Below are 15,925 nucleotides of genomic sequence, written 5' to 3'. Positions count from 1 at the left end.
CTTCTCACTTCTTCTAGTGCATTTGCAGCTCATCCCTCCGTGCTCTGCTCTCTTCCCCCTCCTAGAATCTTCTTAATGGCAGCTGCTGCACTTCTGCAACATTGGTGTGCCAAACGCTTGCAAAAGGCAAGACCATCTGCCTGTGCCTGGACCATGCTCAGTGCTATGAACCCTGGCCTGACCAACTTTAGCAGTACCCCACAGTATCCAGGATCTGGGACACATCTGACTCCACTGCTGTCACAACACACACCAAAATAGGAACCTTTCCCAGTAGTCTACCAACACACTCCATGCAAGCACCAGTAACATCATCAACACCCCCACCTAATACCAAAAGGTACAGAAAACCTGCACCCCAGCATTGAATTGCATTTATGCTTATGAACACACGATCTCTCATCAAACATGATACTGAAATCTGGGACCTGCAGAGCAGCGACATACCCGCCTACTTTTCCTGACAGAAACCTGACCCACCTCCACATCGGCACCCGATATCTCTAAGGCAATCCCAGCGGGTTAAAAGATTTCACACCAGGACTGCCTTCACATGCCAAGAAGAGGACTCACAGCCATCCTTCAAAGACTCCATCAAGTGCTCAACATCCACATAGAGCACCACCCCATTCATGGAGCATCTGCAAAACAAGCTGCAAATCTTTCAAAACTTTACCCTAATTGGAACCCTCACTTACCTCCCACTCAGACCGCAAGCTTCCTTCACCAGCCTCATCACAGACTTTATCGCCCCTCTCACCATCGACTCCAGAGCCTTCATAATCCTCTGCATTCTCAACTTCCACTTATAAGACGGAACCAACTCCTGCTCCACAGCACTCTTCAAAAGCCTGAACAATATTGGGTAGTTTGTCACAGAACATACACTAGACACCATCTTCTTCACCAGCAACAGCATCAAGTACAACTCCACATCACCGTTCACATGGATTAATCACTGCATCATTCACTTCCAAATCAACACACCGCAAGGCGTCAGACTACCTAGCAGCAGGTGGGGCAAAATCTCAGAAGCAGACTGGCTCAAAGCCCTCCGCATGGATAAATCTAATCTCACAGACAACCTCAATGAGAACATCACCAACTTCAACAACCAGATCAACAACTGAGCAAATGCTCTTGCACCCATCAAACCCAACAAGCAAAGAATAACCAACAAGCAGGCCAGCTGGTAATTAGAGGACCTTCAAGACTCCAAACGACAATGCAAACTGCTCAAGAGAAAATGGAGAGCTAGTCACAAAAACACACCAACAGAACTACTTAGAAGGCTGCACTCAGACGCTATCACCAGCAACTGAGAGCCGTCAAGTAAAAAGTGCTAGCTGAATGCATCGAAGGGAGCTCCAGCAGCTGCAAGGAGATCTTCTCAATCGTCAAATACTTCACCACACCCTCCGCCTCCATCAGCAGCATCACCCATTCCTAAGAAGTTTGAGATGACCTGACAAACTTCTTCCACAGTAAAATTGCAAATATCTACAACAACTTCATACACAAACCAGATGCCAGGGATCTTATCCCAAACCGGCCCATCACCAACCAAGTTTGCCATCTGGCTGACTGGAAATCTTTTACTAGAGAAGATACAGCAAAAATAATGCAGACCATACACTCAGGAGCCCCGACAAACCCAGGCCCCCACCACATATACAACCTTGGAGCATCACCCATCAGCACCACCCTTATCCACATCATCAACATCTCCATCACACCAACTACATTCCTAGAAGATTGAAAGCATGCAGCGGTCAACATCCTCCTCAAGAAGATGCCGGCTGACCCAAGCCAACTAAGCAACTTACATCCTATCTCTCTGCCCCCCTACCCAGCCAAAATGATGGAGAAGGCAATCAAAAAGCAGATCACAATCCACCTTGAAAAACAACACCTACCGGACAACACTCAATCATGATTCAGAAAGAAACCACAGCACCAAAACAGCACAATCATCACAGCCACTGATGACATCCTGACTATTCTAGTCCAAGGAGAAACAGCTGCCCTCATCCTGCTCGACCTCTCCCCAGGATTTGAAATAGTATCCTACAACAAGCTCATCAGAAAACTCAATGAGCTCGGCACCCAATGACCTCCAATCAACTAGATATGCTCCTTTCTCACAGAAAGAACCCAAAAAGTCAGACTGCCACTCTTCACATCGTAGACCAAGAATCTGATTTGCGGAGTCCCCCAGAGATCATCTTTTATCTGATCCTATTCAACATCTAGACCAACATCTACGCTTGCCAACATTATCTGATCCCAAGGCATCTTTCTAATCTGCTATGCTGATGACACCCAACTCACCCTCCCCCTGACAGACAAGACAACCACCACCAGAGCCAACTTCACCAAATGCATGATCATAGTAGCGGAATGGATGAGAACCAACTGCTTGAATCTCATCTCAGACAAGAAGGAAGTACTGGTTTTCCGAAACAAGACATGCATGTGGGATGCCATCTGGTGGCCCACAGAGCTAGGAACAACACCCATCAACTATGCCAGAAATCTGGGATGGTCCTAAACATGATGGCACAAGTCAACTCAGTGAACGCTGCCTGCTTCAGCATCCTGCATATGCTACGAAAGAACTTCAAGTGACTGACACAGAACACCAGACACACTCTATGCCAGAATCTCCAAACAGCTACTACACAGACTTCATGCCTTAAAGAATACTCAACCTGCCACTCCACACCGACATCTCCTTCCACCTCAGAGAGTTCACTTGCTCCCCATTCACAAACGCAGCCTTTTCAAACTCCTCATGCACATACAGGGTCAACATACCTGTACAACTTCATACTCTTTCTACAGCCTGCCAGACACCTACACTCAGGCTCATTCTCACTTGTACACACTCTGAATTCACAAAAGCAGAGCAGACGGTCACTCATTCTCCTACACACACCCAAAACATGGCAGGACCTCTCACAACACATCAGAGCCTTATCCTCACTTCTGGATTTCCCAAAAAAGCTGGAGACCTGGCTCTTTGAATAACTCCACAGGAACGGTCACGGTTGATACGTGTGCTATACAGCTTAACATAGCATAACATAATATAACATTACACAAGGAAGAGAGTCACTCGGCGTTCGGGGCGGGGGAGAAAAACATGGCGGCAGCTAGGTAGGCTGCCGTGGTGCTCCACGGCGAGCTCCCGTTTAGAGAATTCCCTGCCTCAGTAAGGACTGCAGTTTTGCGGGATGAGTTGTGGGAGTAGATAGCCACAACAATGTTTGCCTTTTCTTAGTGAAATTTACCGTTTTCTGCCGTTTTTCTGCTGTTTGCTGTCTCAGGGTTCGCTACTGTTTGCTACCTTTTTTCTGGCTTGGTGAGGATGCAGGGCAGTGTTCCGCCCCCGGAGGTGCCTCGCCGAGCAGTCCGCTTTCTGTGTCCCTGCTCGTTTTTGGAGGACAGAGGACGTCGAGCTTACTGCCTCCGAGATTCTCTTTCCGTGAGCCCTACTGCCCGGTGTGTTGCCGAGTCATGTCAAGGTTCTGCTGGTTCGGCGTTTCTCTGGAGACTGTTTCCTGAACTGTCTGGTGTGACCGGACCGCGAGACCCTCAGGTGAGGCCGAGGCTGCGTCTGTGGGCAGCCGCGCTGGAGCTAAGGAGAGGGAGGAAGCTGCGGGGTTTGGTGCAGCCGTTCCGCAGTTCCTCTTTTGCTGCAAACTCAAGACGCGCCACCAACAGAACACCTCCCAGAGGCACGCAGAAACAACCACTGTCGACTCCGTTGATAGCAGCTGCAGTGGGGGGTTAGAGGCTGAGGTTCACGGTAAGGTCAGTGAGAGCTCTGAGGTCACTCTGGCTGAGTTGTTACCAGGGACAAGACCTGCTTGTAATATCTCTGGAATTTCGGCATGTACCTCAGATAAAAGGCAAGATAAGCGGGGACCGGAAAAAGAAATAGCCGTGTCAGAGGGGGAAACTGCTAAGTCTGCTGAGTCTGCGGGGGCTGTTAGTTCTGGTGTGTCGGTTAGGAGGAAATCTTCTTCCTATTTAAGCACAGAAGTGAAGTCTAGAGGCACCAAGCATAAGCCTAAGCCTAAGCCTAAATCTAAAGCTAAGGGCCCTAAGGCTGCATTATCTTTAGGGTCAAAAATCACCCCTTCGCTTTGATCCTATTTCAAAGTGGTCCCTCGGTTACTCAATCTTTTTGAAGATCATAACATGGCATCTGTCCCACCTGCCCCACCTGCCCCTGATTGCCTTTACTCTCCCCCTGCCCAGGATATATTACCCTCCCTCCCAGTGGGGGAGGCTGAAGCTGGGGCTGAAGCTGGGGTAATGGCACTGGACATCCCTAACCTAGATGATATGGCGGGTGTAGGAGAAGATCAAGAAGTAGAGACGGGAGTCCAGGTCATTGGAGATCTGTCCCCCGTGGAGCGGAGCCCCCCACAGAGCTTGAAGAAAGCGGAAGGACCAGTCCCTGGAAATCACTTAGCAGTACCGCCGGAGATGGAAGGTGCAGCCAGAGGAGGAGGGTGGGGGGACGATGAGAGCCTCAGGGACCAACACGATGATGGTTCAGTTAAAGCCAGCATAGTTCATTTTGAAGGTGAATCCTCTATAACAGCGGCTTCCTTATTGGGAATGTTTTCTGCTCTCACAATGGAGATTAGGAAAGGTTTTACTGAGTCCTCCGCGAATCAGGTGGAGATAAGGAACTATTGCGAAGCATTGGACAGTAAGATTGATGGACTTACCATAAGAACAGGCGTCCTGGAAGAAACAACAGCAGCACTTTCAATCCATTTGGAGCAGGCTAAAGTTGATATAAAGAAGCTTACCAGGGAGGATCAAGTACTAAGTGAAAGGATGGAGACGTTGGAAAATAACGCCAGGCAGGGGAACATCCGCATCCTCAATGTTCCAGAGGGAACTGAGGGCTCAGACATTAAGCAATTTATCACTGTTTTGTTGAAGGAGTCCCTTGGCCTACACCATTCAGTTGAAGAGTTGGCATTGAATTTCCAGAGAGTCCATAGGGATTCCTTTCGGTGGAACCCCCAAAGGTCTAAGCCGCGTAAAATACTGGTTAACTTCCATACTTATGTGTTGAAGGCGCAGATTCTTAACCTGGCGTTAAAACAAAAGTCACTTGCCGGGAAAGGGTATACGTTCCTAATTAGATCTGACCTCTCCAGAGTCACATTGGAGAAACAATGGGAGTTTGGGAGGCGGCTGGATGCCTTTAGGAGGTTAGGTGCAACAGCCCAGCTTATATTTCCGGCTACCATTAAAGTCATGCATAATAACCAGATGTTCAACATTAGATCGGTGCAGGCAGCCGATAAGCTCTTAATGAAGTTGGGCAATGAGAATAAATAGGTTGTGCATAGCTGGAGGCAGTATAAGTGTACCTCTTCAGGTAGGCTCAATAGCTTCTACGTCATCCATATGCTATGAACACTCCTGGTTTAGAAGCAGTAAACCAACTAGACCAACTAGACTGATTTTGTTTTTTTCTTTTCTTCCTTAGCAAACTAGCTATTCACTTAACTAGTTGTGGCAATTATTTTTGAGGGCATGTAGGGTAATCTTTTTTATTAATACATGTCCTTATGTCCTTCTATCTTCTCTATTTCTCCCTTTGGGGCAGGTGGGGCAATCTCACCGGGAGCTCGTGGAAGGGGTGCTATCTACTGGACTATGTTCCGGTTAGATAAAACAAGGGTTTTTCAAGGGGTGGGAGGGGGCGGTAAGGGGGGGCACTGGGTCAGGGGGGGTGGCAAAAACATAAAAAAGTCCTCATTGAGCAAGGATGTGTTAAAATGGATGGTAGGAGACAGATGTTGGATAGTGTTTTAAGTTCACAGTTGACATGCTTAGCTTTAGTTGCTTTTCTCTCTTTTAAGTATGAGTAGTGTAAAATATATCTCCTGGAATGTCAATGGCCTTCGCACCAAGCCAAGAGCTAATTGAATTATGCAATACTTGCGAGACCTGGATGCACAGGTCATTGTGCTCCAGGAGACTCATTTAACTCATACGGATATGCTCACCCTTATTAAGAAAAATAGATGGATTGATTTCGCAGTTTCAACAACTCAAACAACAAATACGAGAGGTGTTTCAGTTGTTTTAAAAAAAGGAGCTAGAGCTAGGCTGGTATCAAAGGCGGTGGACCCAGGTGGCAGATGGGCCATTGCGTTAGTGGTTATGGCCGGCGTACAAAGTACAATCCTGAGTTATTATGGTCCGAACCAGGACGATCCCTCTATTTTGGAGTCTATATTCTCACACCTGCTTTCCTTTCCTGAACCTATTATCCTGGCAGGCGACTTTAATGTCGCACTGGATCCTCTATTGGATAAATCGGCCAATAGTCGTTCCCAAGTTTTTTCTAAGACTAGGTCCCTGCTACACAGCGCAATGAAGCAATATGGGTATGTTGACATCTGGAGAGAGAGGTCTGGAAAACAACAAGGGGTCTCCTTTCGGAATTACAAGTACCATCACCAGTCCAGAATAGATTTCATTTTAATTAGTCTGAGGCTGGTAGACTCCGTTAAGACCATTAGCTATCTCCCGATACATCTGTCGGACCATGCGGCTGTAGTAATGGAAATTGTTTGGCCCAATAAGAGGCCCTCCAACACATGGTCTTTTGATCGCTCTCTTCTTTCCTCTTCGGAGGATATTGCGTTTCTTAAAGCTGAAACCCATAACTTTATGAATGCTAATAGGGGCTCAGCGACGACGAGGACTATTTGGGATTCGTTCAAAGCCTTCTTGAGAGGGGTTATTACGGGGAAAGTTTCATATCGCAGGAAGAAACATAGGGAGGTAGTTACCTCTATTGAAGCTAACATACTTCAAATTCAACAAGATATAGACACCAACCATACTACCTCTAAACCTGTTCTAACCTCTCTTAGGAACCAGTTATTGGTTCTGAAGGGTAGCTTGAGCTCAATATTAAATCTTAGACTCCAGCAGAGATGGGAGGCCAGCAAGTTGGCCCATTTTGAATACAGTGAGGGGGCGGGGAAATTATTGTCATGGAAGACCAAAACAGATCAGGTTTGCAATAACATAGCTGTGATAACTGTTGATAATAATACCTTTTCGTCAGATGAGGATATTAGGAGGGCCTTCAGAGATTACTTTCAGGTGATCTATAAGGAGGATGATGAGATCTCATCAGAAGCTATTGAGGCTTGGCTGAGGGATATTGATCTACCTTTGTTTACCCCGGAGCAGTCTCAATCTTTAGATAATACCATCACTGAAGATGAGGTTAGATCTGCCATTAAAAGAAGTAAGAAAGGGAAGGCGGCCGGACCCGATGGTTTGCCGGCAGAAATTTATAGAGCCCTTGAAGCAGAACTCGTCCCCTTTCTTACTATATTATTTAATCAAATCCTACTTGAAGGACAGACTCCGCCTGCATCTTGGGATAATGCCTCTATCACTCTCATTTTGAAACCGGGGAAGCCAAGGGTCGCCTGTGGATCTTATAGGCCAATATCAATATTAAATGTGGACTACAAGATATTTACCACAATTTTGGCATCTAGGTTGGCTTTGATTGCGCCCTTGGTCCTCCATCCTGACCAGAAAGGTTTTGTGAAGGGACGACAACTATTTGAGCTTACCTATGATCTGATAGGGGCCCTTGATATATCATCGGCCCGGAGCCTCCCACTAGCTGCCCTCACGTTGGACGCAACTAAAGCCTTCGACAGGGTCAACTGGGAGTACCTGTCGGGGGCTTTGGCCAAGTTTGGCGTTGGAACAGGGTTTCGCCGCGCAATCGGTTTGTTATACAATAGTCCAGTTGCGCGTTTGTTGGTTAATGGAGATTTGTCTGACCCGGTTACCATCTCTAGAGGGACACGGCAGGGTTGCCCGCTCTCCCCCCTACTATTTGATTTCTATATCGAGCCCTTCGCGCAACAACTAAGGGAGGAGGCTACCATCAAATCATTTTCTTATAGAGGGTGGGAGAGGAAAGTAGCCCTATATGCCGATGACGTGCTCATTCTTACATCACATGTTGGTACTGCACTCCTCGCAATTTTAAAAACAGCCCACGCATTCGGTCAAGTATCGGGATACGAGATTAACGAAGCAAAGACCGAGATGCTTGTCTGGAATGACGATGGGAGCGCCATGGAGGTACAGGCAGGTTCTTCAATGAGGTATTTGGGCCTATGTATTGTGAAAGACATTGATAAAATTGCTTTAGTTAATCTATCAACAGTAGCTAAAGAGTGCCGTAAGTTGTTACAATCATGGTCCCATATCCCACTGTCTCTAATTGGGAGGGTTAACCTAATTAAAATGTCGATCCTACCCAAAATTTCTTTTTTGTTTAGCACTATCCCCTTATATTTTGATCATGCTTGTTTAGCCAAATTACAGTCAGACATCACATCTTTTATCTGGAACAATAAACTGGCAAGGATATCATGGAAAAAACTTAGGCGGCGAAGAGACAAGGGGGGGTTTGCTGCCCGACTTAAAATTATACGCATGGGCCTTCCAGCTGTCTCATACTCGTATGTTATTAAAAACGCCCACTAATCATGGGGTGGGCTCTATGTTTTCAGCTATGTTGGAAGGTGAAGGGGTTGGCCAGTCTGCTTTTTTTTTCAAGTTTAGCAACCCGAAATTAAAAAAAAAATCAAACTGAAGGTCCTGCAAGGATTGGCAAAAATGTGGGCGAAAGTCACAAGATCTATAAAACAAGGGTATTTTTGTGATAGAACACCGCTTTGGGGGCTACCTGAAAATCCTGCCTGGCTCGGAGACAGTTTAGCGGTGCCTATAAGAGATGCAGGTCTAGAAGTTTGGGGAGATCTCTTTTTTGAAGGGGAGTTGCTTTTATGGGAACATCTTCAGGCTAAGATCGGCCCTAACCTATCGAGGTTTAAATATATACAAATGACCAGTTGGACGGAAGCTTACAAAACTCAACCGTCCAGAAGGAATAAGTTTGCACTTGGAGGATACAGCCTACTTATCAACAATCTAGTGAATAATTTACCAGCTAAAAAGGAGACTTCACAGTGGTATAAACTCATCCTTGAGGAAACGGATGGAGAGTTCACCTTACCGGATTCGTTGTGGAGCCCTTTAATCACTAGCCATAACCTGCAAGACCTTTGGTGTGCGTCATTTGAGCTCTTGTGTAGTATTGTGAAGCCCTCATGGCTATGCAGAAATCACCTTTTTACTCTGCACAGGGCATACTATTCTCCTCTTAAAGTATCTAAATTTACTGAGGGCAACTCTGTTGCATGTGCAAGATGTGGGCTTTTGGCAGCATCTGATACCCATATGTTTTTTGAATGCCCCAGGCTAGATACATTTTGGGCAGCGATTAGTAAGACTTTAACAACATCATTGGGTGCCCAGGTTAACATAGATCTGCCTCTTGTGATTTTTGGGATTCTGGATGGACATCAAAGTGCAGCTAAAAGTTTGGTGTTCTATGCGGTGCTGTTGGCAAGAAGGGAAATCTGCAGGAAGTGGAAGGAACCTTCACCCCCCTTTTTTAGTGAATGGCAGGCTTCCGTCTTGCAGACAGCTCACATGGACCTGGCCAGGTCTGGTAACCAGAGCAAAAGGGCTTTTTGGTATCTGTTATCATGGGTGTAATAAAGTGTCCGGGTTTTTTTTTTCCCCCCGGGTCCAAAGATTACTCTACTATGGTGCCCTTTTTGCTCCTGCACTATGTATACAGCCGTGGCCCGGTCTCAGCCCGGCCGGATGTGGCTGTCACTCCTACCACGGTTGCCATTGCTTAGGTAACCGGTTGGTTTTATGCCTTCTTGACTGAGCTTGCAATAGCTGAGGGATGCTTGGCCCCCACTCCGTCGCTCCTTATCCCTGCCAGTTTTTCACAAACTGAGACAGCTTGTTGTATGCGAATTTTAGTTTGCCATTTGAAACCATGGTAGTAATGAGGACAAAAAAAAAAAAAAATACAAAAAAAATAATAATAATAATATAACATTACACAACAAAACACAACGTAACATAACAGAAAGAAGCACATGTAGAAAGAGGAAATAATGGAGAGAAATAACCATATTTCTCCTTGTTGCACCTCATCTGGGAAGGCGTAGCATTATGACACATTCTCGGGCTTACTAGTGTTAGTAAATATGGGACTTCATCAAAAACCATTGGCGGGTGCATGGGAACACCTACACTCCACCCATGGAACACTTTCCCAGCATGGAGTAATACAAGGCAGCCACTTGCACTGCTTTATGTTGCTCCAGATTTACTATGCATCACAGAGCTAAGCAATGTGGCTCTGTGGGGCATAGTAAATCTGACTTAAAGGGTTACGTTGCCTTGTGCTGCTTTACATAGCCTTGCATGACGCAAGAGCAATGCAAGCCTCTGATAAATATGGTCGTGTATTTGTATGTTTTCATATTAGTATCACTATAATTCTATGCTGACCTCTAGTCACCTATGTGATCCACATATTACTGCCTACCTAATTAGTATTAAAGGCGAATACCAAACGTATGTTTAATACCTCAACCACCTAATGTTTTATAACTGTGTTTATACTGTTTATTGTGAAGCATTCTGATTTCCTCGAGGATCATTCTTTGTTGACTATCAGTCACCAATGTTATCTATATACTACTATATACCTCTTGTGTACGGAATGGCGAATACTAAATGTTTGTATACTACCTCAACCTTCTAATGTTTAATACATGTATATTGTAAAATGCTCTGACACCCTCGTGGGTCACGTTCGCGCTATATAAAACTTTATAAATAAAAATAAATAAATAAATCACATCTATATTCTTATTTTATTAAATTAATACTTTGTATGGATAATAATATGTGATGCTAAGTTGATTAGTGCTTATATTGAGGAGTTGCTTTTCACTGAAAATTTATTTTGTGTCATAGAACTGAAGAGGACCAATCTCCACCAGTTCCATACATCCTGCTGCACAGCAATGGGACTATTTACTGGCAAAGACCACTGAGGATTGTCACAGCCTGTTCTTTAGACCTCTACAAATTTCCATTCGATATTCAGAAGTGCAATTTAACTTTCGGACCATATACTTATTCAGGTAACATGCCAGGAATATGAATGTAGTTTAGCAGGGGTTCAAATAACCAATGACCATAAAATGATTTGCAATGGTGAAAGAAGATCCTGTGCGGCATGATGTAGCATTTATTCTTATTTTGGAGGGGGTGTTTTCCCAAGTCTCCAAGCTCATTTTCTTCGATCAGTGAGGGTCATTCAAAAGCTAAGCAATATGCTTGAACTGTAGCTAGGGTCTATTAAGTTATAGTTCAATGCTGTGTCCCATCATTGCTATCCAACTTGAAACATTAAATATGTTAACTAGCAAAATGCATCAAATTGGGTTTTAAAATCATCTCTTTTCTGGAGGAAACTCACAAACCGTTTTGCTTTTGGATTGTAGTGTGGCTCTGATCCAGATTCTGCACCAGTTGTCTCCTCTAATTCTAGTTAGACCTGGCATCCTTGGCGTGGTTTTTCCCTATCTTTTTGCCTTCAACCTTCCTTTTTTGCTGACTTCTTGTTTGATGGCTTTAGGACTCTGCACACTTTACCACTGCTAATCGGTGCTGAATGCCTGTGCAATCTCAGACATATTTTTTTTTTGTAAGAGCTAGTAAAATATCACTACCTGTGCCCACGGTCTGGAAACTAAATGTTACTTATGGGCTTGCAGCCCTCATTGTGCCCCCACTTAAGTAGCACTTTAAACATGTGGCAGGTCTGCTATTGCAGCCTGTGTGCAGTTTTAAACTGCAATGTTAATCTGGCAATATAAACCTTATGCCATGCTTGAACTTGCCTTTTTATAATACATAAGTCACCCCCTAGGATTGGCCCTGGACAGACCAGAGGGCAACGTACAGTTTAAATTTAAAAGTTGGACGTGTACATTTTAGTTTTACAATTCTTGGTAGTGAAAAACTCTTAAATGTATGTTTCACTACTACAAAGCCTGCCTCTCCCATAGTATAACATTTGAGTTACCTGATTACATTTAATAAGTGATCATTTCCAAATTGGAGCTGTTAGAAATTGCGTTGTTGGTTCTCTGGGGCGTGAACCTTAGTCAAACAACAACCACATTCCTAGTCAGGGTATGTGTCAAGCAAGCCCTAAATTAACCTTTGCTCACCCTCTGGTAGCTTGGCACAAAGCAGTCAGGCTTAAGTTAGAGGCAGTGTAAAAAAATTATTTATGCATCACTTCAAACAGTAAAACTGTGAAAACGCCACACAAAAAGATACCACACCAAGTTAGAAAAATGGAACTTAATGTAATAAATAAAACAAAATCAAAAGACATAGACAAAAATTCATAAGTAGAACTTGAGATATGAATTTTAAAAGAATACACTCTAAAATAAAGCTTATAAGCAATAAGCGTTTACTTGGGAAATCTGGTCGCGCTGGACCGTTACAAAGTCAAAAGACCATGATGAAGCATGGGCCGGATACAGGGACCCGATGAGGCCCACTGAATGAAAGTACCTTCATTCCGGTGGTGTCAACAAAGATGCGGGGTACAGCCGAAGTGAAACACCAGTGGTTTTCTCCATTCAGCAGCAGCAATGCCTCTCCCCTGAAATGCTGTAGTTCCGAAGGCGATATGCTAGTTCTGTGTCCATAACTGGCGGGGTGCATTGATCCTGTTCCCGCAGCAGAAGATGCAAAAGTTCCAAAAGCAATGTACTGGTGCTGTGGTAAAGCGGTTGCTGAAGGCAATGCATCAGTTCTGAATGTGATGCACCAGTTCTGTTCCTGCAACAGCGTCGATGCATTGATTCTGCGTCTGCAGCAGAGGATGTGTCAGTTTCACTAGAGCAGAGTCCAGGTGCAGGTGCAGGAGCAGGATGATTGGAAGTATTTTGTGTCCCTGAGACTTCAGATCAGGATGCCAGCCAGCTAGCCCTTGATGTCACTCTGAATTCAAGTGATGCAGGTCCAGTCCTACTCACCCAGGCAAGAGAGAGCAGCAGGGCAGCACAGCAAGGCAGCAGTCCAGTAAACAGCAGTCCAGCGGAGTGGCAGCCCTTTCAGCAGCATAGCAGTTCTTACTGGCAGAGAGGTCACAGGTCCAGAAGTGAGATAAAGTCATGGTGTCAGAGGTCCAGTACTTATACTCAGGTGGGCCTTTGAAGAGGAGGAGACTTCAAAGACAGGTCTTTGAAATGCACATAGGTCCTCCCTTCCTGCCCTGGCTCCAGACTTACTACAGGGTGGTATGCAGACCAGTGATATAATTCCTTTCTTCCATGGTTTTGAGTCCTTTCGTAATGACATTATGGCAAATAAGCCATTTACTGTTCAAATGGGATAGCATTGCCTTCAGATTCCCACTTCTTGGTGGCGTCGGCATAATGTAATTCACCTGCCTGTAGAAATCATTCTCAAAATGGTTGGCTGATATACAAGGTTCAACAAGTGCCGTTGTGACAAAACACCTGAAACATTCTTAAACAGAGTACCAATAAGTCTTTGAAAGAAACTGGCAGCTGATGCCAAACCAAAAGGTAATCTGAGATACTTATTAGCTCCAAATGGAGTAGAGAAAGCAGTGAGTTGCTGTGATGGTTCCATTAATTTGATCTGATGATAGGCTGTATTTATATGAATTGTACTAAAGATTTTAGCATCTCTTAATTGTGCAAGCATCTCTTGAATTATTGCAAGAGGAGGACATTCAACAATTTGATTGTTGTTTAAAGAATGTAGATCCACACACAATCTGATCTTGATTTGTTTTCTGTGTGATGAAAATAGTCAAAGTCCACTCAGAGCATTCAACAGCATACATAATGCGTTCTTCACACAATTTGTCAAGTATTTGTTTGAGATCATTACATACACTCAGGGGAACACCCCTTACCTTATGCACAACATGGTTGGTGTGCTTTCATAAAACAATGTCATGTGAAAAAATCCTAAACACATTTAGCCTCATCTCTAAAAACTGAAGAAAATTCACTTCAATTTTTGAATCAACATCAGTCACCACATGCATTAAAGACTAAAGAATTTGTATCTAAAATATTAACATCTCAAGTTTCATTCAACCAACTGAAAAGGGTTGTCAGATCCTGACTTAAGAATGATTCTTAAACGTTCTTGATCCAACCACCCAACCACATCCTTATGATTGAAAGCCACATATATTTTGGTTGTTATACATCTTTCCTGAATGATTACAGTATCACTGAACTAACCAAGCATTTGTATTTCAAATTCACCCAAGGCTTTAGGAAAATATTACTTTTGTGCAAGGATTTGTCAACCCAAAAATGTTTGAATATGTTTTGGTTCAAGATAGTGATTGGTGAGGCAGAATCAGCCATAATAATTAAATACATTTGACAATTTTAACTTTACAAAACAACACTTTCTTTTTATGATCATTCTAAACATCATTAGAGACTTTTAAATAAGACATTTGTGAATTTATCCTGACACTCATCGAACTCTGACTCATTTTCAGTTTTTACAGTAGATATATGAGTACCTTTCTTGTTACTTGAACCAAGAGCAGCAACCTCTTTACAACAACATACTTTAAAGAATTTACCAATTTTATCACACTTCAGACACCTGCGTTTCTGTGCAGGACAATGCACAAAATTACCTAAATTAGTTTGTAACCCACAAAGGTAGCACACATTTTTTCTTTGTTTCAAAATTCTATTTTTACCCTCACATTCATCCATGCATACTGCATTCTCATTCAATGCCTTTTTATGTTCATTATTTGCCAATGCTTTAGTTGACACCATAGATCTTTCAATCCCTTTGGCTGTACATATTAACTATGTGAATGTTGGATTACAAGTACATAAAACTGTTTTTGTATTTTCTTACTAAAACGTCCTAAAACTAATTGATAACGTATATAAGTTTTAATGCTACAGTCAAAATCACAGGAGGAAGCTAAAATTCTGAGATTGTCAAAAAATCCATGAATTTTCACTTCTATAAATTTTTCACGCCTATAAATGACATCCAACAAAAAGACCATTTCAAAATGCTGGCTCAAGTTCTGTCTGCCCTGGATCTAGACGACTGGATTTCTGCTTTGGATCTGCAGGACGTTTACTTTCATATGCCCAGGTGTTTACAAAATTTGCTAATATTTGACTCGTGGTGAAGGAGCAAAGAAAGAAAGTTTCAGAGAGGAAGTGCTATGATAGTGAAATGACTTGCCCCTAAACCGCTGGAGGTCGAGGTTTGTCATCTGTAAGACAGGTTTGTGTGAATAAGCTATTTCAGATGGCTGGTCACAGGACATTACTCGACCAGGTTAGTCTTCTGCTCAAAAGAGCTTTTCAGATATTGTACGTTTCATCAATTCTTCAAATAAAACTTACCATCTTGCCGGATAACAAACATCCTTCTTATTTCTGCTTGAATGCTTCTATGAGTGTGGAAAGAATATAGGGTGTTGTTGGGTTCACATTCCATGATTATTGGTGCACCCTCTAATAAGGTGTTCCTCCCTGTTCATATAATTTCTAACTACAATATCCTTATCGGAAAACACCCCTTACCTAGACCCCAGCCCAGAATAGAACATGGTGGTAGTTACTGTGCCTCAACCTGGAAAGCCTCACCGTTCATTGACCATTCCAACTACTGAATAGAGGTCTCAGTCAAGGTCATGTTTGCTGAGGTTTCCACAGGCAAAACGTCACCGACTCAACATATATTGATGTTTCCGTGAAAACCAAAACAGTAGTGATCTGTCCTTTCGAAGCACTTGGCTGAATTACAAGACAGTTGGACATATATCCAAAATTGACTCATCCCAACTTTGGCTGCATGGAGCCTCAAAGAACTGTGAGTATGGACCAAAGCAGGTTTACATAATGCT

At 43.6% G+C, this 15,925-nt stretch overlaps 1 protein-coding gene across 1 annotated transcript in view; it reads left to right on the top strand.

The window, feature by feature from the left end:
* LOC144798044 (5-hydroxytryptamine receptor 3A-like) overlaps positions 1-15,925 on the top strand; it is a 244,100-nt gene that overhangs the window by 129,262 nt on the left and 98,913 nt on the right. Inside the window, exon 5 of the mRNA XM_078668821.1 lies at positions 10,936-11,105. Coding sequence (XP_078524947.1) covers positions 10,936-11,105 — 170 coding nt within the window. The remainder of the gene's footprint in view (positions 1-10,935; positions 11,106-15,925) is intronic.

Source organism: Lissotriton helveticus, chromosome 12, assembly GCF_964261635.1.
Source record: "Lissotriton helveticus chromosome 12, aLisHel1.1, whole genome shotgun sequence".
Taxonomy (NCBI): Eukaryota; Metazoa; Chordata; class Amphibia; order Caudata; family Salamandridae; genus Lissotriton; species Lissotriton helveticus.
This window is presented reverse-complemented; position numbering and strand designations above follow the sequence as displayed.